Below are 27,892 nucleotides of genomic sequence, written 5' to 3'. Positions count from 1 at the left end.
TTCTATCTTGACTGTTACCTTTATTACCCAATTAAATGTTAAATCAATATGAAATTTGTCAATTTTAAAAGTGGATCACCTCTCCAATTGTCCTTTCATTGAAGAATTATTGGAAAAGAAATATAAAACCTCTGATTATTTAATGTATCAGGCTCATCACAGTTCAGGCCAGCTGGAAATAATCAGTAACAAATTTTTTCAGTTCAATCAATGAGAAATGATTATGCTGAATATTTTTAGAGAATATAAAGAAAACTTTTTGGCAAACACTATCTTAATCTCAAGGTTAGTAAAGGAGTGGCATAAGAAATGTCACAAGAGTAACATTGCAGAATACCTCTGGGACACTTTTACTGCTTCAGCTGCACCATATTTATGTAGTGGATTTAAGGATGCAGGGGAACAAAAAAGAAAATCAGTTTCCATGCAGTTCAGAAGGTGAACCATATAATTTTGGGCAACAATCTGATACAGAAAAAAAAGAAAGAAAAAAGTATGAAACCCCAAATATTTCCCAAGGATTGGAGGACAAAATTCTAATGATTATTTTGGAGATTTGGTTTTAACATAATAAACTCTTGTTTACCAACTAATAATAATAATAGTAATAATAATTATTATTATTTTTTTCTGGAAAACTAATCCTTGCTATTATTATTATTAGTTGGTAAACAAGATTTTCTTATATTAAAAATACTTACATATGAATCAATATGACTTCAATTAAATTATTAAATGCCACACCTTTCAAGTTAATCTGTTATCACTTTAGTTTTTACTAGTTACTCCCATTTAAATGAAATTGAAGTAAAATTATTTTAGCTCTAAATGTCACTCCTTTAAAATATCTATTAATTTCGTAAATGTATCCCTCTTTGCACACTAATAGTCCCCCCCCCCCCCCCCCCCTTTTTTTTTTTATGATACATACAGGAGACTACCACTCACATGTTTATCTTACAATTAAGGCAACATGGGCAATTTTCATTTCTAATTAGCATTTACATAAACATGCCTTCATAGAAGAACTCTTTCACAGAAAGTAATTTTATGCAAACATAGTTGACCCTCTTATCTCACCAAGAAACAAGTTTCAGTGCCTTGTAAGGGTTTGAATTCATGAAAAAAGATCATTCCTAGTGTAAGATCGGTAAATAAAATAAATAACAAAATAGTTTTTCATATTGTAAAAATAATGTTACAGTCTAAGGATTCTGACTATATTTGAAGTACTGCTATTTAGATCCCTGTTACTGCCTCAGTAGTTCATAAATGATTCTTGAATTATTATTCAAAAAGCTCCATTAACTCACAGTTTTAGAGTTGACTGTATGACCACTATTGAGTTATCATAACTATTTTTTAATATTTAAGTGGATAGTCATAATGTAGTGTATATTATTACAACTCTTATGAACACACAATATTCAAAATAAAACCTAATGCTTGTCAATTTATTTGCAAAAATTTTATATTTTATTCATGTAAAAAAATCAAAAGGTATTAAGTACTACTTAATTACCTAAAGAAGGTAATGGTTTGTAATTCTTCTTAATACTGTCAGCTACCTAAAGAATCCTCTGATATATGGATTTTCTCGTAAAGCATAAGACTTAAATATTGTAACTCATGTTAATGGCAAAGCTTAAGTGGATAATATTTTTCCAAAATTTATCTGAAACCGCAGAATTTTTAACAAGTCAAATGTCATGCTTACTAAGCTAAGAATGGAAAAATCCCTCTATTACCATACATACAGATACTAATAAGGACTGTTTATAGTAATTATGAATAATAGGTCTGAAATGGTTAAGTTTACATGCACAAGCATAAAATTTTCATCACTTTACAGCACTGTGAAAAAAAATAACTGAGCAAGGCTTTGTGACTACTTTCATAATTTACAAAACCTGATGACTGATGTATAGGCCAAATTTTTAAGGTAATTTGTATTTTTCCCAGGTATACAAATGTAAAAAGCCTCGTGAGCTGAAAGTCAACTTTTACAAGTTTCCACCAGACTTCATCCAAAAGAAAAAAAAAATTTATGTGCAAAAGGTTTCATACAGCTGTAGAATTCAATTCTTAGACCTCCAAACTTCATAGGAAATTATTTTTAAACAACTATACTCCTAAAAAATTAAATTTAAATTGCTTCTAACTTTTGTTTCAAAATTGGATTATAAGTATATACTTAACCTTTAAGGCCATAATTTTCCCACATTGAAAAGTAACTTCAAATTATGCATTTATTTTCCTGACCACTGTAGCCTACTTGGTACACAAAAGTGATGCTTATCTAATTTAACTTGCATTATGAATATCAAAATACATTACAGTATGTTGGATTTAAAGCTTAAATAGGCCTTTAAACAATTTGGGTCAAAATTAGTTTTCTGATAAATGTTTCATGTGGTAAACTTCAAAACTGCAAGCATATTAGTATAATAAACTAATAACTACTTCATAACCACTGACAAATGATTGAAGCATGATTATGACATATGATTTAATGTAATGAAGTACCAAAGTGTAATTTAAAGAAAATCATTATATAGTATGAGGAATTATACTGTATGTAAAAATACTGTAGTCATGATTTACAAGAGCTGATTATTTAGTTAATACCCTTCCGCCAAATAACACTGAGCAATATAGAGTACATGATGTACTTGGTTTTATTATACAATCTAAAATTACCAGTGAGAACAAACATTCCTGAGAGCAATGTAAGTATGTAGTACCATTAAACGTCTATAAACTGAAGATTAATTCAGAGCTAAGAGTCCTTTTATACATGCAATATCCTATTACTGAAACCAAACAGCCATAAGTAGCCTTAAAGTTTCCCTTCACACATACAAGATTTACTTCTGTAAGAAAAAGTAATCATTGATGCAACAACTAGGACAACCTTTCTTAGGTTGGGAAATGGGGAAATTCACAGTAATTCTACAATTCCAGAAATGAAAACAATTTAGTCATATCCATTATGCAGTGCTGTATTTACATCTATAGTTATGAAATGAGTCCAAAGAGTATTTCAGTTTGCTACATTTATCTTTAAGAGTGCTGCAAATTCTCTTTATCTCTTCACAAAAAGTTTTGAATTTTTTCCCCACATGTTTGTGAGCTGAAGAAAACCATTATAAAAGACAGTTCACTTAAAATCTGGCCACTTGCAATACACACAATATTCACAGTTTATTTGATATGCACTTTCAGTATAAAGAGACAGTAGGTACTGAAACTTGAAAATAAGTACTATAAATACTTTAATGAAAAAGCATAGACACTGCATCTTATCTCACCTGCAACTTTAATCATATTTCAGCCAAGAATAATTACAGCTTAGCTTATCTCAATATGAATACTGTAATTAAATAAAATAACTATTAAAATATCAACAACAGTAATGAAAACAAAATTCATTTTGATGGTAGAATAAAAAATATATAAGTGAAACTTAATTTTTTTTATATTGAATTTAAGAATTACTTAAGCACATTCACAATTCGTAAAAGGCATGTTTCGTAACATAAAAATCTCCACGTGCATGCACAAATTAACAACACTCAAATACATAAAATATAAAAACTTTCTTAGAGATATAACGACCTTTTGAAGAAATAAATTTAATATCTGTCAAATGGGGAGAGGAAATTATAATGAAAAGGTCATCTCATTAAAAAATCAAAAGGTCATCTCATTAAAAAATCAAAACAACAAAATATAAAAAATCAAAACAACAAACTGCTGAGAAACCTTCATCAACAAATTACAGCTAACACAATTTGGCTGAGAAATCTTCTTCAACAAAGTGTGGCTAACAAAATTTAGCCAACAATGAACAACTGAGTCAAGGAATGGTCATTTCTAGGTATACAACTTACAGAGAATATCACAACCTGCCTCAGGTCACACAATAATAACATAGATTTTATTCTATGATGGCTTCTGAACAACATGTATGTAAAATGCTGGGTTATCTGCCTCTTCAATGGACTTAAAATCTCCATAAGCACGATGCCGACACCCTTTCCCAAAGGCTTCATTTAACAACTCTGTGAATCTTTTGACTCGGTGAGGAAAGTATGACAAGCGGAAGTTGCTGCAAGGAAAAGTTTCGTGAATACTACTACAGAATAAAAAATGAAGGACAATGATGTTATCTTCTTGAAAATAAATGAGCACATTGCCCAATCACATATTTTTCACTAATTACAGAGAAGCAATGAAAAAGTAGTCATTACATACTGATGAAGATTTACCCAAGTGCACCCATATAAGATCTCGGTTCCCCTGACTTATTGTCGTATATGGCTGTTTGTATTTTAAATATTTATTTATTTCCAATATATTTGTAATCTTTAATTCTTTCAATTTTCTAACATGACACACTATTCGAGATACCATACGTATTTGAAAAGTAACTATTACTATGTATTAGAGTAATAATGCTGTTTGTTCAAAAACAAATATTTTAGTTATGCGTAAACTTAACATTAGCAACAATTTTATTTTACACAACGCATACAGAAAGGATTAAAATTGTAATAGGTTACAGTACCTCACAAACACTGTTTTTAACATTCTCTGTACCTTCATGAATCTAAATTTGTAACCACTAGCCATGCAAATGGGGACTGATATAAGGTGTTACTTTAGATATACTGACCTACTATCAATGAACAACACGAATATATTATTTGATGGTACGTAATCTGATTTAAGCTATTTTGGTTCAGTGATGAAGCAAAAGTTTTAAGTGAAGAGCAACAAAGGTTGAGAGTTCAAATGGACGATGAACAAGACCTAGAGAAGAAACAACAACTAAAAAGACGAAGAAATAGAAAGCTGAGAGAACTAAGTGATAGGATGAAGCATGACCAAAACATGTTTTGGAAAGAAAGAGCTACCGAAGTTGAAGTAGTTATGGAAATTGGCGAGAGCAGGGCTATGTTTGCAGCTGTGAGATTCTTGAGGAATGCAAGCCAGATAAAGTTTGGAGGGAGTGATGGGATGTTGGATGAAGATGGGAACTTGGTCACAGACGAAATGGAGAAAAGGAATCTGTTTGCAAGGTATTTTGAAAGACTCCTAAATGTTAATACTACCAGCAGGGATGAGTGCATTGCAGATTTAAACAAGAAAAAGATATTAGTGCAGAAGAGGTGAAAGAGGCCTTAAAATCTGTAAAAAAATGGAAAAACTGCTGGCGTGTGCGGGATAACTGCAGAGATGCTAAAAGCAGGAGGACGAAGGATGATAAGAGGCACTAAGAGTTGTTTTTAACATAGTTTGGAAAACAGAGGTGGTACCAAGTGATTGGAAAAACGCAATTACGATACCATTATATAAAAATAAGGGAAGCAAAAGGGAGTGTGGTAACTATTGGGGCATAAGTTTACTGTCAGTCCCAGGGAAGATATTAATGAGAGTAATACTTAACAGAATAAGACCTATAGTAGAAGAGAAACTCAGAGAACAGCAGTGTGGTTTTAGAAGTGGAAGGTCAACAGTGGATCAAATTTTCACCTTAAGACAGATAATTGAGAAGAGATGGGAGTATGCAAAGCCAATATTCTGTGCTTTTATAGACTTGAAGAAAGCGTATGATTCAGTATGGAGAGATGGAATGTGGAGAGTGGCAGAACACTATGGTATACCACTGAAAGTGATAAGGATACTAAAGAACTGGTACCAAGGAGTGTACAGCTGGATGGACAGCAAAGTGACTGGTTCCCAGTTGGAAGTGGGCTAAGACAGGGATGTGTTATGTCACCCACCTTGTTTAATGTATATATTGACCACATAATGAGAAGAGTGATGGAGAATGAAAACAGAGGGGCTAGTATTGGTGCAGAAGTTTTTATGGATTTGGACTTTGCTCATGATGTTGCGTTGGTTGCTGATACATGGCTGGTGCTGGTAGGTATGGTAATGAGGATGGAGACAGAGACACAGAATTTTGGCTTGAACATCAGCACAAAGAAGAGCGAGATCATGGTTGTGAGTAAGGATGATGATTGGGTGCACATGGAGGATATGACAATCAGAGGACAGGAACTCAAGCAAGTTGAGAAGTTTGTTTACTTGGGAAGTGTAGTAACAGCAGACGGGAGGCAAATTGAAGATATACAGCAGACGGGAGGCAAATTGAAGATATACAAAGAAGAAAACTAGGAGCAGCAAGAGCTTTTGAGGTTCTGAGAAAAAACGTTTGGTCAAGGCATGAAATCAGCTTGAAAACTAAGATGAGAATATTCAATGCAGTAGTACTACCAGTCCTGATGTATGGCTCGTCCACCTGGGCACTGACCAGAACAGAGGAGAAAAGGTTGGATGCTTTTGAGATGAAGCTGCTGAGAAGGATACTTAGCATTAAATGGGATGATTATGTTAGAAATGAAGACATCAGGGTGAGATTGAGGCAAAGGCCAGTCAGTACCAGGTTGAAGAGGGGAAGGCTGAAATGGTTTGGACATGTTGAGAGGATGGATGGGAATAGAGACCCCAGGAGAGCACTGAGAGCAGTACAAATAGGAAGAAGACCGCTGGGCAGACCAAGAACGAGGTGGATAGACATAATTGTCAGGGATCTTGAGGATGAAATCCAAAACTTAGAGGAAGCAAGGGAAATGGCTTGGGATAGAGACAGATGGAGAGGAACTGTATCAGCCTTATACCACTGGCCAGTGGCGGGAAGAAGATAAAGTAAAGTAAAAGTAAGTAAGGTCTCTTAATGTACGCTTACTGTTAATGACATCAATGTTTAAGCTAGCTATTAAGCATTTCTGACCAAAGCACTTATGATAAATGAAGACATTTTAATTGTGAAACACTAGGACTTCAGCTTTTTTCTCTAATATACATGCTTGAATGATTTTCGGTGTTACTTGTTCACAGTTAGGATTAAACAAGGATTAAACTTTGTACAGTATTTATTGTTTGCTTCTCTTCATGAAATTGCTTCCTCATGGATATATATACCCGTGGGTGCTTAAAAATATGTTACTAAATCTGATCATAACTAAGTATGTTCACCACAGTAAAGAACTCATGTATTTGATCAACATTACATACGTGTTTAGTATCTAAAAGTGTTGTTAATCTTATTCCTATGAAATACTTATGTAGGTTACATTATATATTTCAGGTATGTTATTGCAGTATATGTTAATGTATTTTATACAGAAGCTAATGTATACATTAAGTAAGTTTCACTCTCACGTGACCCTTAGCCACAAAAGCAGACACTACACTGGAAGGGTAACTGCATGCACCCAATCCAACTCCTTTTGGCACTCTGATATTATTATCCTTAATTATACTATAGTGCTAACAAAATGATGACTACAAGCAACGGTAAAGATGAATGCTACAAAAGGCTTTACTACAACCTGGCCCCTAAGTCCAAATCTGCATGTCACCTTAGTAATTTTAACCTTCATTTTTTGTCCCTTTTATATATACATTCATATATATATATATATATATATATATATATATATATATATATATATATATATATATATATATATATATATATATATATATATATATATATATATATATATATATATATATATATATATATATATATATATATATATATATATATATATATATATATATATATATATATATATATATATATATATATATATATATATATATATATATATATACACACACACACACACACACATATATCTATTTGTTATTAATTTTTTCAGATTATACTAATGTTTCTCATTAATACAGCAAAGTGCATTATATTAGGAATGGCCCAAATATTCCTCAAACATGCTGTTTTCAGCCATTTATTCTTGAGAGCACTTCAGTTTGCTAGTGTTAGGGTCCAAATGTATGTTACATGGAAGTCTCATTCATATTACTGCTACTTTTGAATTTGTAAAAATACTCTCACCTTTACTTTGCAAAGTGTTTCGGTCTATTAGTATAAATTAACTTGACAGTTGTAATATAACTACTTTTTGGATAAAAAGATTGCCAACATATGAAGTGACATAAGAAAAACCATGCAAGTACATAATAAACTTCAATACTATTAGGTACTTTAAAAATGGGCCAGATTGAGTTTATAAAATTAATATGAGTATTGTACTCAATTTAGTATTTTACAGTTATTATTATTAGCTGGTGTAAAGAGAATTAGCAATCTCATTAAATTAATATTAAATTAATATTAGACGATTGCAGCTAAGAATATAAAGAGCATTTTTTAAGAAATATCTGGTCATCACACCTATTACTACTTGAAATGTTGATATATCCTGATGTCAAAGTTTTTCATTGTTCCTTTCATAATACCTTTCCTTACAAAGATGACCAAATCACACTTTCCAATTCCTATAATGAAATTATGTAGTGAAAAAAATTTTAAAAAATGTATTTCTTATGATATACTGCTAAACAAAACTTTCCAAAATTGAATAAAAGTGGTAAAATTTAATAGTTATAATTACTTCCACATACAGTCACTATGTCTACATACCCTCTGGTGTAATCTTCAACTCGGCCTTTCTTCGCAATCTCTGAATCAGTTTCATCACGAGAGGCAGTCGTTACATCCATTACATAATCTAAGGTAACCAGAGATGCTTTGCCATTGACATATAATACTGAAGTTTTAATGTCTTGAATGTGGTCACTCTGCAATAGAAATATAATGATGTAGTGTGTTGTAAACTACATTTATAGCCTATGACCATATTTTAAAATACTAATAAACAAGACCACTGAATCAAATTTTAAGACAATGAGGGATTGCATGAGGTCCTTAGTATTCAATTGAGCAGTGAAAATTAGAGCAATACAAAATTTAAGTTGGACAACTTACAGCCAAACATCTGGTAGATCATACAAGGTTTGTGTTAACCACAGTAAGCATCTAAAATTTGGAAATAACCTTCTATTTTCAGACTGAAAGCAGTTTTGACTACACTGAATAGGAATAGAATTGTATATCTTTTCAAATATTCACCAGTGTCTCCCAGAAATATTTTAAACAGGTAAATGTAAGTGATCTGAAAGATAATGCAATGTCTATTTTTATAACTAGCACCAAAGTATGAAATTGCCATACCTCTATACACTTCAAATATGATGCTGTCACTGCATTTGAAGTGACTTTTCCTGAATTGGAACAGTGAAATTTTGCCCAGTTGCCCTTAACTGTACAGTGGTACCTCAACATACGAAAAACTCAAGATACGGAAGCAAATACAAAGATTTTTTTGGCTCTACATACGAAAATAGTTCAAGTTACGAAAGGCTGTTGCTGTAAAGTCCCGAGCTTCGCCTGGACCACCGAGAACAATTTTAAAACTCACGCCCCGCCAACTGAGTAAAATCACCACCATCCTCCCGCTCTCCCATTGGTTACTGATGCTAGTCACCCCATAAGATCCTGCTCTCCTATTGGTCAGCATCTACCCCTTGTGCTCTATGCTGTAAATTGAAAAACTTATGCAAAAACATTTAATAAAAAAAAAAAACATTAGGTAAAGATAGAATAAAGAATAGAAATGAATGGTTATTATACTGTTTGGTAGTTTCAATAGTTGAAGAGAGATAATGAAAATTTATGGCTTACTGTGTACTAGGAAAAGTGATTGCTTAGCGATCGTTCAGTGCTCGTAAGTGCTGGATGAAAATAGAAGTTTGGAAGCTTTTTTTTGTTTGTTTGATTGTTTATTATAATAAATGGTTACTTAATAATTATTTGAAATGAGTACATGCAATACATTTAATACAAAAATTGTGAATTAGATATCATAAAATATAAAATAAATCAGACTGCTATCATCGAAGCCAACAAATACGTATTTTCTAGAATTCTTGTTTTAATATTACGTTACGTATATGTTTCATTATAGCTGTCAGTAACTCGGTATCTCCATTAGGTAAAGATAGAATAAAGAATAGAAATGAATGGTTATTATACTGTTTGGTAGTTTCATTAGTTGAAGAGAGATACTAGTGAAAATTTATGGCTTACTGTGTCCTAGGAAAAGTGATTGCTTGGCGATCGTTCGGTACTCGTAAGAGCTGAATGTAAACAAACGATTGGAAGTTTTTTTTTTTTACTATAGTTAATGATTAATTAATAATTTTTTGAAATGAGTACATACTGATTATTTATACATTTTATTGGCATATTCTAAGCTTTTAGCTTCTTAAGTTTAGATGTCAGAATCATAGACTAGGCTACAGTAGCAACTGCTAACATAGGCTAGGCTTATTGCTAAGGGACATATGCTAAAGTCCTAATATATGCAGTAAAAATGGGGTTGAACATTATATGCTGTTCAATATTACTCAAGTATATACAGCATTTTGCCTTTTTGGAGTCATTTCTTCTGTCGGATCAGCGTCGTAACGCTAGAACGTGTTGTAGGCCTGGAAATATAATTTACTGGGGTGTTTTTGTAAGGCTTGGAACAGATTAGGCATTTTACATGTAAAATGCGGTTCAAGATACGAAAAACTCATGATACGAAGGCCGCCTCGGAACGGATTAATTTCGTATCTCGAGGTACCACTGTATGTATCTTTAATAGTGGTACTAGAAATCTTAACACATTAACAAATATATTTAGAGTTTGTTTACTTATGTTCACTTTACAAATTATAAGAGGATGGTAAAAATGTAGATGTATATTGAATTCCAGCCTATGTAGGCATTAAAGGAAATTATAAAGCTGATAAAGCTGCAATTACTGTGACAAAATCACATGTAGATATTCATATTAATGATTGTTAACATTTTTAAAACCAATTATAGTCAATAAATAGCATAATATACGTATGGAATAACGAACTAGACAGTAACACACTAAAACTAACAAGCCCAGTTTTGGATTATGGTATTCATCGTATCAATAAGCATGACATGCAAGAGTAATTTTAACTTTGGTCTAAACCTTGGATATTCAAAGAATGGCCCACTAACAGTTAAAATGTTGAAGGGAATATCCAAAAATTATGAAACGGTTCAGTTCAATTAAAGAAATTCTATCTGGAGATTCATAATTTTCAATTAACACAATTATATGCATAAAATTTTTTACATTTATATATATATATATATATATATATATGTGTGAATGACAAGTAAGATTAATGGCTGTACAGAAAATCTTACTTGCAGTTATGTATTCTCTTACTGTGCATGATTTTGTCTGGTTCATGATAACAAACCATTTCTAGTTGATAAAAATATGTACTCTGAGGTGCTTTAAATAATCACTGTTAAGTACGTACTTTGAAGGGTTTTAAATTATTAATATTATTAAGTAATTTAACCATACTAGTTAACTAATTAGTGTTTACAGGGCTGGACTGAAGGGTTTCCTTCTTAATAATAAAGGTCAGATTTATTTATTTATTATATATATATATATATATATATATATATATATATATATATATATATATATATATATATATATATAATATATATATATACATATAAATAAATAAATCTAACCTTTATTATTAAGAAGGAAACCCTTCAGTCCAGCCCTGTAAACACTAATTAGTTAACTAGTATGGTTAAATTACTTAATAATATTAATAATTTAAAACCCTTCAAAGTACGTACTTAACAGTGATTATTTAAAGCACCTCAGAGTACATATTTTTATCAACTAGAAATGGTTTGTTATCATGAACCAGACAAAATCATGCACAGTAAGAGAATACATAACTGCAAGTAAGATTTTCTGTACAGCCATTAATCTTACTTGTCATTCACACAGGCCCCTTTGGAAAAAAAAAAAAAATAAATAAATGAATAAAATTGTACAATCCTGCTGACATACAAACCAAACATTACCAAAACAACCTCCTAGGTAAAGCTAATTATAAAAATTGTTGAGGTATTTTCTAGTGGGATGAACGGATAAGAAGCTAGTTTTTGTTGGGTGCCAGCATACGTGGGTATTGCTTTTAATTAAGAGGTCTGACCAAGATTATACTAAATTACATTATCTACCATAAGGAAGATACAGAGAATCAACAGTCATTATAAGTGTCTAGCTGAAAGTAACTACCAGATCAGCTCTCCCATGTAGGTATGACAGTGTATCAAGGAGTTGTTGTTCTATCACTGTAAGACATACTACTATCATGCTTGAACACTGTAATAGTCAAATCACTATTGTTAAGAGGGTGTTTCTTTCCTCAGTCTACTCTTAGAAATAATATATATTTCTACAAGCATCTGTTTGACAAAAAATATTAATTCTTATATATAAATGAAATTTATCCAGTTCTGAGCTTAGCAACACTTCATCTTTAGATTTAGAACTTACATTATAGTAAATATTGTGAGAAGGTGCAGATCCTTTTTCAATGATTGCATCATAATTTCTGTGATCTATCACCAATATCCCACCTGGTTTCACCATCTCTGCAAAATTCTTCAGTGCTAACCTGTAATATTAAAATCATTTTCAGTAATTATTAATGTAAAGTAATTTGCTATATAGTTCTAAGAAACTGAGTATAGTAAATTAATTGCAAGATGTTTTATGTGACTTACCTAATATATATTTAGCTATTTCAATTTGTTTGTCATAATTGAGGGACTATGAAAAAATGCTCTGTATACATCATAATATCCAAAAATAAAGGGCAGGGGACCCACTAGCATCATGTAACTACATTTACCCTTCCTTCTAAAAACTATAACCCCTTGGTAATCTGTAGCATTAAGCTCCTAATTTGTGTTGAACCTCACCGAGAAATAGAAATCAGTCTACTGGAATAGTTCAGGTTGGAATATGGAGTGCATGAATGAATGAAGAAGCCCAACAGTTAACTATGGTACTTAATTATACTTCTGTCATAGGATTTCATCAAAACTAGCTTCCTTAAAAGTATGTGTAAACCAAGATTTATACTATATGAGTACTACTATAGAAAATAGCTTTGTTCTCCTAATATTAGTTTACACCAGTAAAGTAATTTTTGTAACTTACTTATGTTCACTTTGGTCTCCTGAAATATCTGGAAGATGTGCAAAGGAATTGCCAAGACATACCACTGCATCATAGGAACCAGCTCCTTCTATGTCTTCTGGTAATGTTAGCCAGTTAGCTTCCTCAATCACTGTAAAACAATGGCCTTAATGATAAAACACTAGTCATCAGATGAAACCAGGACATGGATAAATTCTTAAAAACACATTTAAAAACTAATGTTGAAAGAATAAGTGAACAGTATCTGTATTACCCATAATAATGAGAAAAAATATGCCACTCAAGTTATATTACCCAATTTTTTATCCTCTTACAATAAATATAAGCCTCAGTTTGTGACTGCCTAAAATTTCTTGCAGAATAGTTTCCCCTTTTCATCCAATTTTATCAGGGTCCTCTTATCCTCATGTACTCTCCATAACCTTATCCAAGTTTTCATCTTCATTAATATATGCAATGCAGTGCCATGAACACAGAGTTTCCAATGCTATGTATATCAATGAAAAGGGCACACTTTATATGAAATACAATAAGTAGAGGAAATATTATAATGAAATGGACTTATTATTAATAATGTATCCTAGTCCAATATTTTATTATTTACTTAACATATCCTATATCCTTGATAACATATCCTATATCCTTGATAAAACATTGTGTTATTCACATATCCTAGACAACATCATGTATGTAAATTAAAGACTACGTGCAACAGAAACAAGAATTAAATATTAAATTTATTACACACACTTGTATTACTACTACATTACTATAACCAAATCCATCTTAAATGGATAGCTAAGCAGTTAATTCAAATATGTTATAAAAGTAGATCTGGACTTCAAACCAGTTCTATACATAAATCAAACCAGTTCTATACATACATGTTTTACTTACCCACTTTAACCTTTTTTGAGTTTTTTGTAAAAGAAAACTACAGTATTGTGCTGGCTTTGTCTGTCCGTCCACACTTTTTTCTGTTCGCCCACAGATCTTAAAAACTGCTGAGGCTAGAGGGCTGCAAACTGGTATGTTGATCATCCACCCTCATCAAATATACCAAATTGCAGCCCTCTTGCCTCAGTAGTTATTTTATTTAAGGTTAAAGTTTGCCATAATCATGAGTCTGGCATTGTTACAAGCCAGGCCACCACTGGGCTGTGATTAAAGTTTCATGGGCTGCAACTCATACAGCATTATACCGAGACCATCATAAGAGAGATCTATTTCCTGTGGCCTTCATTATACGATGTATACAGAAAACTTTATTGCGCCAAAGAACTTCAGCACATTTTATAATTTTTGTATGTGGTATTTGGGTTACATATATTGTGTTTATTAAATGTAACATTTATTTCTTCCTGCTTCAGCTATACACTATCCTCATAACATTCAGGAATAAGAAAAATATCCAGCTCTTGCAGAAACATGAGGGCTCTCTCCATGAAGATCTTTTAAATGTAGGTTATGGAGTTGCCTGCATCCTATCAGGATCAGGCACTCATCATCTTTCCTCAACAATGATAATCAACATTTAACCAAGGTAACCTAGATAACACTACTTAAGTTACATTCAGTCCTGAAGAACAAAACAAAGGAAGGATGTGTGAAGCATACATAGCCACAAAACATAACTAACATACAGTTTAGAAAACATGAGAAACATACACCACTAAAAACAACAGGTACCTAGAGTAACTTGGTGATTGATAAAATTTATCAATGAAGTGATTACTGTGATATCATTTTTTGGTTGGAATTTAAAATTCAGAAATTACATCCCCCTTTAGGTCAACAATACAAGACAGGTCAGATGTCTGCTCATCATACAGTCAAACAACTTGTTTTAGCTGTTTTTCATTAACAGACAATGTTTCTTACTTTAAATGTTTTTATTTACCTTTTCTCACATTTATACCAATTTCTACCTATTTAAAATCTTGCAAAAAGTTAATTATGTATATTCAAATTTTATTAATATCCTAAAATAAATTGAAAATTTCAAAGTCTTGCAAAATATTAATGATGTACATATATATCAATTTTTTTGATATCCTATAGTAAATTGAAAATTACCAATACACTTACCCCAGTCATCAAAAGCTGGTTCCTTACGCCTCTTCCAACGTGTCTTCAGGGCATATTTCAACATTTTATCTGAGAGATCAACACTAGTCAATTTAAAACCTTCTTCTAGGAGCATAATACTATCAACTCTGTTTAAAAAAAAAAAAAAGCTTTAATCAGTATCACAGCACTGAAAAAGAACCATAAATATAATAAATTACAATATACCTTAAAGTAAGTCTTTTAAAATTTTACAAAATGATTGACAGTTGCATTAGCTATAAATAAGTTTAAGCAAAGATTCTTGAAATAAAGTTACAGTATATACAACTTTCAATAGTTTATGCAGTATTTGATAAATAACATTAGGAAAGGTAGATATTAGCAGTGCTGACTGTCACTTTTGGACACTGAACTGGAGATAAGATTGCTCTCAAATAGTTCATCAATCACCATGAAATTACCTTTATCTTACCTATTTTTTCTCATATTCACAGATTCAGTTAGCTGAAGCAACCAGATATTTTTCCCACCAATACGTACAAGCAAAATAATGGAAAAAGGCAAATTTTATAGCTGTATAAATAGGTCTGTATTTGTGGTAAACACAAATAATCTGAAAAATTCCACACTATCGTAAATCACTAAACAGGAGAAATGGCCAATAGTTCCCTGGTCATTTTAGCCCCATGATGATCTTTAATGTACAAGAGTCTTTGTCTTCTGAAAGGGGCTCAGTGATGATGGTTGTAACTCAAGTTTCTTATGATGTCACTTATGCCAGTGTACCTTAATTGGTTACATGCTCAAATCAAGGGAAAATTAGAACAGGTGATGCTGCATTAGCAGAAGAGTCTGATGTTTCTAATGACCAAGTTATTTGCATAAAACAAATTCTTCTTGACCTTGTGTAAACTCATCCTAGCAAGAGCAAAGTCCTGAATTGAATCTGCATTAAACAGTACACTATGCTCTCAAGATCATTTGCCAAAGGGTGGTTTCCAAAATTCTGGATTGAAGTTACTAATTATATTGAAATGTGTAGTGTGAAACTGTTAATTTAACAATAAAGACTACCAGCTTATCAATGAATTCATAAATTAACACCCTAAAGAAACAAATTAAGTCACCAAGCCAACCTCCCTACTTTGTAGATGGCATTGCTAGTTAGTCTCTTCCACCCCAGCTGTACGTATTGCTTTCTACTTTTATCATTTGTTTCCTCTTGTGTATGCCCTCATACCTGTTAAACTTCTTTATTGTGTTAAACTTCTTTATTGTTCTCTAATTTCCACATTTCACTAAAGAATGCATCCTTGAGGCAATCCCTATCAGAGAGTAAAAACAGCTCATCGGTCTTGTTGAAGTGATTCAGAACATTAACCATTCCAACTTGATGCAAGAAGCATGAAGTGAATATTCCATACTGCTCTTCTATTTGCTGACCATGCTTGAACTAAGAATAAACGAACGTTTGTAAGGAAAAGGGACACTGGTCCTGCACTCAAGATTTATCTGTGAAAGATGCCTAACATTTTCATACTGTGTAAGTAAAATTCAACACTGCTAATCTCATCCTTTTCAAGCACTGCCCATGAATGAAATGAGAGAACTGTCTATTGTGTGAATACAGTAAGTTTATTAGGAAATTTCCCTAGCAAACCAAAATTATTTCTGTGTATGTACTAACATAACTCAAGGTACAATCTTAAATTAAAATATAAATACAGGAGAGACATTAAGTAACAAGTCATCTGTGCTTAAAATAAGATTAAAATCCAGGCATAAAATTATACATTGTAGGATACAATCTCTTAAAACAAATTACATACCCTGTTCCGCAAGCTACATCCAAAACATTATTACACTTATTTTCTCTTAGAAGATTGACGATAAAGTCTCTGTAAATCTGAGTTCTGTGATTCTTGTCACCAATGTAAAGTTCCCAGAGTTTAGCAGCAGTTCCATCTGCATACTGGTCCTTTAAGCCTTCTGCAGGAATTCCAAGAGTACGAGTACGATATATCCGGTTATCAGTCATTTTTTAGTTGCTGTTTGGAAGCCTTTAATGTTGATGACCTAAGAATAAGGGTAAAATATAAAAACAGAACTAAATAAAGATGTAATGTTTGGCAAGACACAAAGAAGACAAAACTACAAATTTAGGGAAAATATGTTGATTAGTACTGTGCAGTTGCAACCTGAAGGGGAAAATGTCTTATTGCTTAGCAGCAGGTATCAGTTACTAAATGTACAGTATCAAATAAACTCAGGATATGACTGTCATTGCAAAACAAAAATACTTTTAAATTATTCTGATATTTGTTTGCTAACATACAAACCATTACACCTTTGAGGTTACAATGAAGTGAAATTATGTCATACAAATTCTACCCACAGAGACCTTTATATCGTAAAGTGATGTATTGGTAGAAATGATAGAACCTAGCTATGTATAAATATTTTTTTAAGTCGGTAGCATGGGATGACATCTGGAGAGTGTTAGGTGATAGTCCATTTCTGTCAATAACGCAAGTAGGGAACTGTTCAGAGACTTATCATTAAATCAGTCCAAAATAAAAATAAAAATTTTTTTTAGCCATTTTACTTTATGATTTTAATAAATATTTACTTACAAAAAGTAAAGACATTTGTTCTTGGCTAATTCCAACTCTTTCTGACAAAATGTTTTGTTGCTTTACATTTTCAATGATATCAAAATAAAGTAATATTATTTTATTTCAAAACGACACCACAACTATTCAGGCTTAAGCAATCAGTCAAAACAGTGTAACACAGAAGTGACATAACCTCTGCAATGTTGGACACTACAAAATGATATTGTTATGTTACAATAAAGTTTCATACATACTTACCTGGCAGATATATACATAGCTAAGACTCCGTCGTCCCCGACAGAAATTCAAATTTCGCGCCACTCGCTACAGGTAGGTCAGGTGATCTACCTGCCTGCCCTGGGCGGCAGGACTAGGAACCATCCCCGTTTTCTATCATATTTTCTCTCTTCCACCTGTCTCCTGCGGGGAGGCTGGGTGGGCCTTTAATTGTATATATCTGCCAGGTAAGTATGTATGAAACTTTATTGTAACATAACAATATCATTTTCATACAATCAACTTACCTGTCAGATATATACATAGCTGATTGGCACCCTTCGGTGGAGGGTAAGAGACAGCTACTATATGGAATAGACAGGTAAACAACATATGTTGTAGGTATAAATAAAACCTTGGTTCCTACCTGATAGGTGGTAGACTTCGTGGGTGTTTGCCCAGTAGTCTGCATCACCTCAAGAAACTTTAGCGAGATATGTGATCTATGGCCAAGAGTTCTTGTGGGTCTGCCGATGGGGTCTTACCCACTTACTCAGCAGAGCCTAAAAGGACTTTGTCAATGGGTGCTGATCCACTTATATGACAATACACCTTATGAAGGAGCACACAACCAATCCCGACCACCTGATCCTAACCATATGTTAGAACTAAGGATTGTTACGAGTTATCCCCGAACTCGTCACAACAACCGTAACTCAAAAACCACTACGCACACATACATAATTTTTCAAAAAAAAATTTTACTCAACTAATTGGATATGACAAGAATTCTCTTATGAACAACATAGACGGCCGCCCGTGCGAGCCTGAATCCTCCATTGTTCGAAGAGATTCTCGACCATATCCAAACAGAAGAACAGTATATACATTTAAGGATTGGTGTCGGCTCCCGTACCCAGAATCGTATCTGCCGATACGATAGGACCTAGAGAAAAGCACTTCTCATACGTCACACGCACGTCTTTCAAGTAATGAGATGCAAATACTGAGTTGCATCTCCAATATGTCGTATCTATAATGTTTTTAAGCGACATATTCTTATAAAACGAGAGAGACGTCGCAACCGCTCTTACTTCATGAGCTTTTACTCTCAGTAGTTGTAATTGTTCGTCAGGACAGACCTTATGAGCGTCCGTAATGACGTTTCTTACAAAGAACGCTAGAGCATTCTTGGACATCAGTCTTGTGGGGTCTTTTACCGCGCACCAAAGACCTTGTCTAGAGCCTCAACTGACGCTTCTTCTGAAGATAGAACTTCAGAGCTCTAACAGGGCATAGAGACCTCTCTGCTTCTCTGCCTACGAGACTCGACATTCCTTTGACTTCGAATGACCTAGGCCAGGGATTCGTGGGATTCTCGTTTTTCGCTAAAAACAGGGTCTTAAACGAGCAAATAGCCGAGTCTCCCTTGAATCCTACTTTATCCTGCAGAGCTTGTAACTCACTAATTCTTTTTGCCGTCGCTAAAGATAAAAGGAATAGGCATTTTCTAGTTATGTCTCTAAATGATGCCAGATGCGGAGGCTCGAATCTATCCGAAGACAGATATTTGAGGACTACGTCCAAGTTCCAGTTCGGAGGTACTGGTTCCTTAGACTTTGAGTCTCAAAAAGATCTTATGAGATCGTGGAGATCTTTGTTATTTGCCAGATCTAATCCTCTGTTTCTGAATACAGCCGAGAGCATACTTCTGTATCCCTTTATTGTAGATACGGCTAGATGAGATTTTACTCTCAGGAATAGCAAGAAATCCGCAATTTCCGCTATAGAGGTAGAGGAGGAGGACAACTTCTTGGCTCTACACCACCTTCTAAAGACCTCCCACTTCGAACTGGTAATTCTTTCGTAGTGGAGGTTCTGCGAGCTCTCGCTTCGCTCGCGCTTGCCACTTCGCGAGAAAAGCCTCTCGCTCTGACAAGTCTTTCGATAGTCGAAAGGCAGTCAGAGCGAGAGCGGGGAGGTTTTGATGGTACCTCTTGAAGTGTGGTTGTTTGAGAAGATCCGTCCTTCCTGGTAGGGATCTTGGAAAGTCTACGATCCACTCTACACCTCCGTGAACCATTCCTGGGCCGGCCAAAAGGGGGCTATTAATGTCATCCTCGTCTCTTTTGACGCCACAAACTTTTCATTACTAACCCCAGGATTTTGAATGGGGGAAAAGCGTAAACGTCTACTCGAGACCAGTTTAGCAGGAAGGCGTCTACCATAATCGCTCTTGGATCTTCCACGGACCGAGCAAAACACTGGGAGCCTTTTTGAAATGTATGTTGCGAAGAGATCCACATGAGGAGTTCCCCACAGAGACCAGAGATCGAGACACACTTCCTCGTGCAGAGTCCATTCTGTATGAAGGACCTGGTTCCTCCTGCTGAGCCTGTCCGCCCTCACATTCCTTACTCCCTGTACGAACCTTGTCAGCAGGGAGATGTTCCTGTGAGACGTCCAAAATAATAGGTCTCTCGTGAGTTCGTAAAGGAACGAGGAGTGTCCCTCCCTGTTTCCGAATGTAGGCAAGTGCGGTGGTGTTGTCCACGTTTACTTGCACTACCTTGTCTCTCCACCAGAGGTTCTAGGCTCTTCAAGGCCAGGTGTACGGCGAAGAGCTCTTTGCAGTTTATGTGCCAGGACACCTGTGCTGGTTCCCAGGTGCCTGACACTTCCTCTGAGCCTAATGTCGCTCCCCAACCCGTCTCCGACGCGTCGGAGAACAACACTAGGTCTGGGTTCTGTGTTCTTAGAGAGATCCCTTTGTTCTCTTCCAGAGGTAGCAACCACCACTGTAGGTGTGCCTTTATCTCCACTGGAATGGGAAAAACGTCCGACAGTTGTCCGGTTTTCCAGCTCCAAGACTTCTTGAGGAAGAATTGAAGTGGACGGATATGAAGTCTTCCTAGAGGGAAGAATTGTTCCAGCGAGGAAAGCGTCCCCAGAAGGCTCAACCATTCCCTCGCTGACGTTTGTTGCTTCTCTAAGAAGAGAGAGATTATCCGCAAACCTTTTGCGGTTCTCTCTTGCGAAGGAAAAACTCGAAAACCCCGAGAATCCATCCGAATCCCCAGATAGACTAGGTCTTGTCTGGGGGTCAGCTGAGACTTCTCGAGGTTCACAAGCAATCCCAACGCCTTGGTCAAATCCAGAGTTAACTTTAGGTCCTCCAAGCACTGTCTCTCCGATCTGGCCCTGATGAGCCAGTCGTCTAGATACATAGAGACATTCACTCCTTTGAGATGAAGAAATCTCGCCACATTCCTCATCAGGCTTGTGAAGACCTGAGGAGCTGTGGACAGGCCGAAACACAAGGCTCTGAACTGAAAGATCCTTCCCCCCGTCATGAAACGGAGGTACTTCTTCGACGAAGGGTGGATCGGGACGTGAAAGTAGGCGTCTTGGAGATCTAGAGACACCATCCAATCTCCTTGTCGTAATGAGCTAGGACTGAAGCAGAAGTCTCCATGGAGAACTTCTCCTTCTGAACAAATTTGTTCAGAGAGCTGACGTCTAGTACTGGTCTCCAGCCTCCCGAGGCTTTCGCCACTAGAAAAAAGGCGATTGTAAACCCCGGGGAGTTTTGATCCAGTACTAGTTCTATTGGCACTCTTGTCCCACATTTGTTCCACCATCGATCGAAGAGTATCCCTCAGCACAGGGTCCTTGTACTTGGCTGACAGTTCCCTTGGTATTGACGTTAGGGGCGGAGTATTCAGGAAAGGGATACGATATCCCTTCCTTATGATATTCAATGAAGACGCGTCTGCGTCTATCAGTGTCCAGGCCTCCACGAATCCCAGGAGCCTGGCACCTACTGGTGCTTGGAGGAGAAATGTTTCATTTTCCCTTTTTTTTTTAAAGGGACGAAAGGCGGACCTACCTCTCTTCTCTGGAGCCTTCCTTCTTGCGGGAGGTCTGGAGATCGGACCACCTCGAAAGGGCTGCATAGAAGTGCTAGGTCCTTTCTTGTCAGATACTAAAGCAGGTTTCTTCTTCCTAGCCGACTGCGTCAGAAGATCCTGCGTCGCCTTCTCAGTTAAAGAGTGAGCCACGTCCTTCACTAACTGAGAAGGGAACAAATAGTCAGACAGAGGTGCATACAGTAGAGCTGCCCTCTGAGCATGCGAGACTGCCTTTGTTAAGAAGGCGCCATACACCGTCCTTTTCTTTAAAAGACCTGCTCCAAATAAAGAAGAGACTTCAAAAGATCCATCCTGTACCGCTTTGTCGATGCAAGACAAAATGCATAACAGGGCTTCAGGTTCGATTCCCTCTGAATCATGAGCTTTCTTGGACATCACCCCAAGGGACCAATCCAAGAAGTTGAAGACTTCCAATACATGGAAGAGTCCCTTGAGGAGATGATCCAGTTCTGAAATACTCCATGTAATTCGAGCAGAATTGAGACTTGGACGCCTTGAAGCGTCAACTAACGTCGAAAAATCGCCTCTGCTGTAGAAGGGAAGGGGAGCGATACCCCATATTCTCCCCCGTCTTGTACCATAAATGCCTCCCTTTTCCCAGCTAACCTTGCTGGAGGCATGCAAAATACTGTCCTGACTAAGTCTTTCTTCGACTTCATCCAGGATCTAAGGCGTGTAAAGCCCGCTTCATCGAGATGGTGGGCTTCATCTTCAAAAAGGAAATAACCGAGGGCTTCTTCGCCTTCCGCACTAGAAAAGAGCGAGCGTGGAGGAAGGAGGAGCAGCCGGAGTCAACTCGTCTCCGTATTCCTCAAGAAGCAGGGTAGTCAACACCTTATAGTTGGACAAGCCCTCTCTTCCATGATCGTCATCATCCGAGTTTTCCTCCAACTCGGGATATATCTGAGTTTCCGTTCTCCTTTCTGAACTTTCCTCTTCTGGAGGAGACAAACTCCTGATAGAGAGGGGCTAAGGGAATGAAACTCCTTTCCCTTTTTCCCGTTTTGATAGACTTGGAAGGCGTCACAACTTGCGGCTTCTCTTGAACTGTAGAAGACGATCTTGTATGACGCTTCCCGCTCTCCGAGCGTTCATGTATGACGTCGTGATTTGGACGCCTTGATGGACGCTTCGCGTCTGGAAGACGCTCCGCTCTCTAAGGGCGTCCTACTCGGCGTCACAATCTTGGACGGAGCGGTCACGTCTCAGATCCGCTTGAAATGACGCTTCACTTCTAAAAGACGTCTTTCGTTTTTCTTGTCTTACAACACTCTCGTCGCCCCCGTTCTAGTTCTCGAACTCGAAGCTCCTGCAGACGTTTTAGCAGTTTCACATCTGTCTGACGCTTCTCTTCGAGCAGGTGAGAGAGGACGAGACTTCTTAATTGGAAGCGTCACGTCCTTCCGACGGGGCGCTAACACTCCCACAGAGATGACAGTTGTTCCTGAACCGCCATAATTATCTTTCTTGACGCTTCTTCTCCCACGTCTAGTGCATGACGCCTCTCGTCATCACTCGGGGGAAGAAGCATGATGGGGTACTTCCTCATAAGCGTCAGGTGACGCTGACGCCACCTTCGCTTTCTTAATAGCAGACGGGGCGTCATCCGAGAAGCGCTCTGGGCTCGAATCAATGTCTTGCTTCATATGACGCTTCAGCGGTCTCGATAAGTTCGACTCCTTCCACCCACTCGTTTAGGTGAGGGAGAGGGAGAGGACGAGAAACACTCGCGAAGGACGCTTTTCCTAAAGCGCCCTTGAGCTGGCTGCCATGAAGCAGAGCTAGCTGAAGGGACGTCTGACCGTTGGGGATTCCCCACGACTCCTTAAGGCTTTCGACTTTCCTTCTCCTCTGGGCATGGGAGCTTGGAAGAGGTCTAGGCCTGGGAGCGCCGCAGGGACGATCAAACGCCCCCTCCACAACACTGATAGAACTCACTTCACTAAAATGTTCACTATCACTAGCCTTACCTTTCGAGTCAGCCATCTTGGACTTCATGTCTCTAATAGTCGCTTTCAGATTGGCGATTTCCGATGCCGAATCCGAAAAAACACTCTGAGAATGAGATCTATAGGGAGAATCTACATCAGTAGGGTTAGAATTATCCGTGAAAGGCTCAATAGGCCTTGAACTCACACCTTTCAGTCGTCTAACTCTATCCCTCTCTAACTTCTTCAAATAAGAAGTCAAAGTCTTCCGCTCTTCTGCATTCAAACCCTCGCATTCCTTACAAGTGTTAATAGCAGAACACTGAACCCCCCTACATTTACGGCATACAGTGTGAGGATCAACCGAAGCTTTCGGTATCCTCACCCTGCAGCCTACATTCACACACATTCTCACACTCACATTAGAATCAGACATACTGAGAAAAATCCAAAAGAGTTATTCCAAAAACAGTCCACAGTAGCGAATGCCAAAACACGATCCAAATACGTCACCAAAAAGCCGAAAAACGTTGATCAAAGGTTGAAAAATGAATCTAAGTCAGGAGGTAATAACAACAATGTTGATACCACCGGCGACAGAGAAAATATGATAGAAAACGGGGATGGTTCCTAGTCCTGCCGCCCAGGGCAGGCAGGTAGATCACCTGACCTACCTGTAGCGAGTGGCGCGAAATTTGAATTTCTGTCGGGGACGACGGAGTCTTAGCTATGTATATATCTGACAGGTAAGTTGATTGTATGAAACTTAAGTTTATGAGATAAAGCTTGGCATCCTGGGTGAGGTTAAGCAGATGATGGTCTAACAAGTAATCTCAGTCTGGTCAGCTTAAAAATATAAGTGTATGAAAGGTTTTATTCAAGTAGTACCTATGTATGTTTATCAGAAGATGGTACCCTACAGGTGAACCAGCAAAATCAGTCAAAAATTGAGCCCCAATTGCCTTACTGTTCACATATATTTCTGTGTCTCAAAAGAATTTGCAGATTATGAATACATTTTTAGTCAGCCTTTGCTGTTTATAAGAAAAATAAAACCAGGAAATGCACAGAGTTTTGGTCAACACCGATTTTTCTCATAATCTGCATTTTCATTAACTGTAAAGCTCGTTGGTCTTCTTTCATTAGTTTAAGGTTTCAGGGTGGTTTTTTACTTACATTTTACATATTACCACAGTTTGTCATGATTGTAAAGTATGGAGGCCCCTTAGGGTACGACCACACTGCATGCAGCAAGCAGCGCGACTTGCCATTAATCATTAAACTTAATCATTTAAAGTGGAAGAGCGGGGTGATTTGATGCCTCGCTAAAAGTCACTATTCGTCTCACACAATGCTACATGTTTAAAAAAAAAACTCAAGAGTTCCAAACATCTTCCTTCAGAGAAATGTGTTCTCTATAGGTAGTTAGTTAAAGATTTAGGTATTCAGCTTCTCCTCAAGTTTGCTGAACACTAAATCAATTAATCCTTGGCTTTCAGGCAAATATTCATAAAATTTGCATTGTATATGATTAGTGACAGTTTAGGCTATATAGGTTATAAAATTCTCTCTGTTCCATTACTGTTTAAGGGGGCCAACCGGCTAATGCCATTTTTTAAGGACAGGACTTTGATATTCATACCACTTAATAAGGTGATAGAATTTAATAAGATGATAGAATTCAAATTCTATCTCCTTAATAAGGAGATAGAATTTGAAAAATAACCATTTTTCAAATTCTATCTCTTCCCTTGATATTTGACATTAAGACCTAGGATTACTACCATATATAGACCTGATGTAGACCTCCAATCAAATGAGGAGTTTTTTTTCTAAAAGTAATTTTTTTGCTAGATATGAATTTTTCAATATGGTAAAAAAATAAACCCTATAAATCAGGAGACAAAAATTTATAAAAAAAAAAAAATGAAACAAAAATTGGAAAAAAGGGCTCTATTTGATTGTTCTATAATGCCTTTCTGAGTTATATACCAAATTCCAATGTTATAGCTTTAAAACTAAGTGAGAAGATAGATTTTGAAGGTCAATAAGTATAGTTTTGAGATACGGGCATTCAAAGTTTTCCTTCGTATTACTATATAGACAATGTTAATAAATAATGATTATTATGAATGTATATTTCTTTTTTGTGTATTAATAAACCAAAACTATTTTATTTATCATAATTTAATCATAAATGATGATCCCTTTGCTCATATATCGTAGCCTGGGGCACTGCATCAGGCAAGACGGGGCACTCCTTCCTACGCAACTCTCTCTCTCTCTCTTTCACTAACTCGGCTTATTACTGTGAATTTTCTTCTTCTGTATGTTAGCGAGATGTTTTCCTTGTATTTTCCTCTTTGGCATGATGAAATTCTTGCCGAAACAAAGATAAACAAACGTAAATGTAAGAGAATGTCAGAGGTGAAACTCGAAGGTGTACTCTCTTTTTACAAAGACAATTTAATAAATCATGATTATTATGAATTTCATATTCCATTTTGGGTATTAAAAAACCAAAATTATGTTATTTGTCATAAATGAAGATCTCTTTGCTCAAAGATCGTAGCCTTGGGCACAGTGTGATGTGTGCTGTCAGGCAAAAAGGGGGCGTTACTATGCAACCCTCCCCTCTCTCTTCACTAACTAACGCGGCTAATATCGCATATATTATGATATTCTTGAGCGATTTTTCTTCGTCTGTATGTTAGAGAGATGTTTTCCTCATTGGCATGATGAAATTCTTGCTGAAACATAGATAAACATACTAAAACAAGTGAATGTCAGAGGTGAAACTCGAACGTGAAGACTACCTGAGGTTTGTGCTCGCACTGAATCATGGTTGAACTTGGTAGCTGACTGAAGTCTCCCTGCTTGACTCGGGGAATGTCTACAGATGCCATTTCTCTCAATTCTTTGACAATATTTATCAAAATTTACGATAACAGAAGAAATATTGCATTTTCTTGTACGGATCAATGTTTTAGGCTTGAGTTATGTTACCTAATTACCCAGTAACTACGAAAGTAAGAGGAGTTTTGACAAAATATTTTATATATGTATTCTCAATTGCCATATGAAGCTCCATAAATTTTTTCATGACTTTGAATTTTTCGCCCTATACCCCTTATATAATTATGGGTTCCGGCCGGCCCTCTTTAATCATGTACCTTGATTTTTTCATGTAGCTAACTATAATTTCGGTCCCTTCTGAGATGTTTTATAACCCGTTCTGCAGTCAGCCTCAATTCATTACACAAAATAGTTATACATGATGGTCCAAATTTGTGACAGTAAGCACAAGCAATTCTTCTGAAGAATAATATTGTAGTGCCTAGTCATCTTGAGAAAGTGGCTATACCTACTACTACTTCAGAGTAGAGAACAACAAAAAAATATTGAGTAAAAAAAGTAGTTCCTGGCACCTCTCCCATCTTAGTTACTGGCACCGCTCCCATCTTCTACAGTGAGTTCCTATTAGAAATCTGAAGAACTTAACATCAGGCTAATGCTACCATTCACATCGTTTCTATTACCTAGCCTATTATAGGCTAAATTAAGTGGGAATTTCCATTCAAGAAAATCCAGAGAGATAACATTTTCTATTCTGGCGCTAATTATCAAACATAGGCTTTAAGATACATAGACTTTGGCACATAACCTATGAGAGCTCCCCATTTCCAACCCCAGTCATATCCTAAGGTTAGGTAGTAGGCCTAGCCAAGCTGTTAATGTAGCGTGGCTCAAAATCTGATTATATTTTTTTCTATATGATACTTGTAACGTATCAATTTTTATCACTGCAACACAATGCAGTAAAAATATAATAACGTCATTTTGTAAAAACAATCTTAAACGATAAACAATTAACCATTACTTACTTTACCACACGAGCAGTCGATGTGATCTCGCCGAAAGTTTGCTACTGAGTAAAGTAAACAAACTCTCTCGGATTTCTCCTGGCCCGAGGACAGGAGCACCCTAGCCTGTTTTAACCTGATTATACCAGTTTTTGCTGACCAAAAGCTGTTATATTTTATCAGTTCAATTTTTAACAATCATCTTATCATGCTCTTAAGATGTGGTACAGGTCACCTAGTTCATTTTAGATAAAA

The 27,892-nt window shown here is 35.9% G+C and overlaps 1 protein-coding gene and 1 long non-coding RNA gene across 2 annotated transcripts in view; one reads left to right on the top strand and one right to left on the bottom strand.

Annotated features, from left to right (window-relative positions):
* The window catches only part of LOC135223874 (uncharacterized), a 194,872-nt gene extending 178,773 nt beyond the window's left edge, over positions 1-16,099 (top strand). Inside the window, exon 3 of the long non-coding RNA XR_010316606.1 lies at positions 15,578-16,099. This is a non-coding gene — a long non-coding RNA (uncharacterized LOC135223874). The remainder of the gene's footprint in view (positions 1-15,577) is intronic.
* On the bottom strand, positions 8-27,812 carry LOC135223868 (glycine N-methyltransferase-like). Its single transcript, XM_064262772.1, has 7 exons — positions 27,659-27,812; positions 16,913-17,159; positions 15,102-15,229; positions 13,014-13,143; positions 12,345-12,465; positions 8,522-8,679; positions 8-4,111 (listed from the first exon to the last, which is right to left on the bottom strand). Exons 2-7 carry the CDS (start codon positions 17,119-17,121, stop codon positions 3,946-3,948), a joined length of 912 nt encoding a protein of 303 aa, XP_064118842.1. The 5' UTR covers positions 17,122-17,159; positions 27,659-27,812; the 3' UTR covers positions 8-3,945.
* Between the last annotated feature and the right edge of the window lie 80 nt (positions 27,813-27,892).

Source organism: Macrobrachium nipponense, chromosome 20 (assembly GCF_015104395.2).
Source record: "Macrobrachium nipponense isolate FS-2020 chromosome 20, ASM1510439v2, whole genome shotgun sequence".
Classification (NCBI taxonomy): Eukaryota; Metazoa; Arthropoda; class Malacostraca; order Decapoda; family Palaemonidae; genus Macrobrachium; species Macrobrachium nipponense.
Note: the sequence above shows the minus strand (reverse complement) of the source record. Positions and strands in the feature narration are given on the sequence as shown.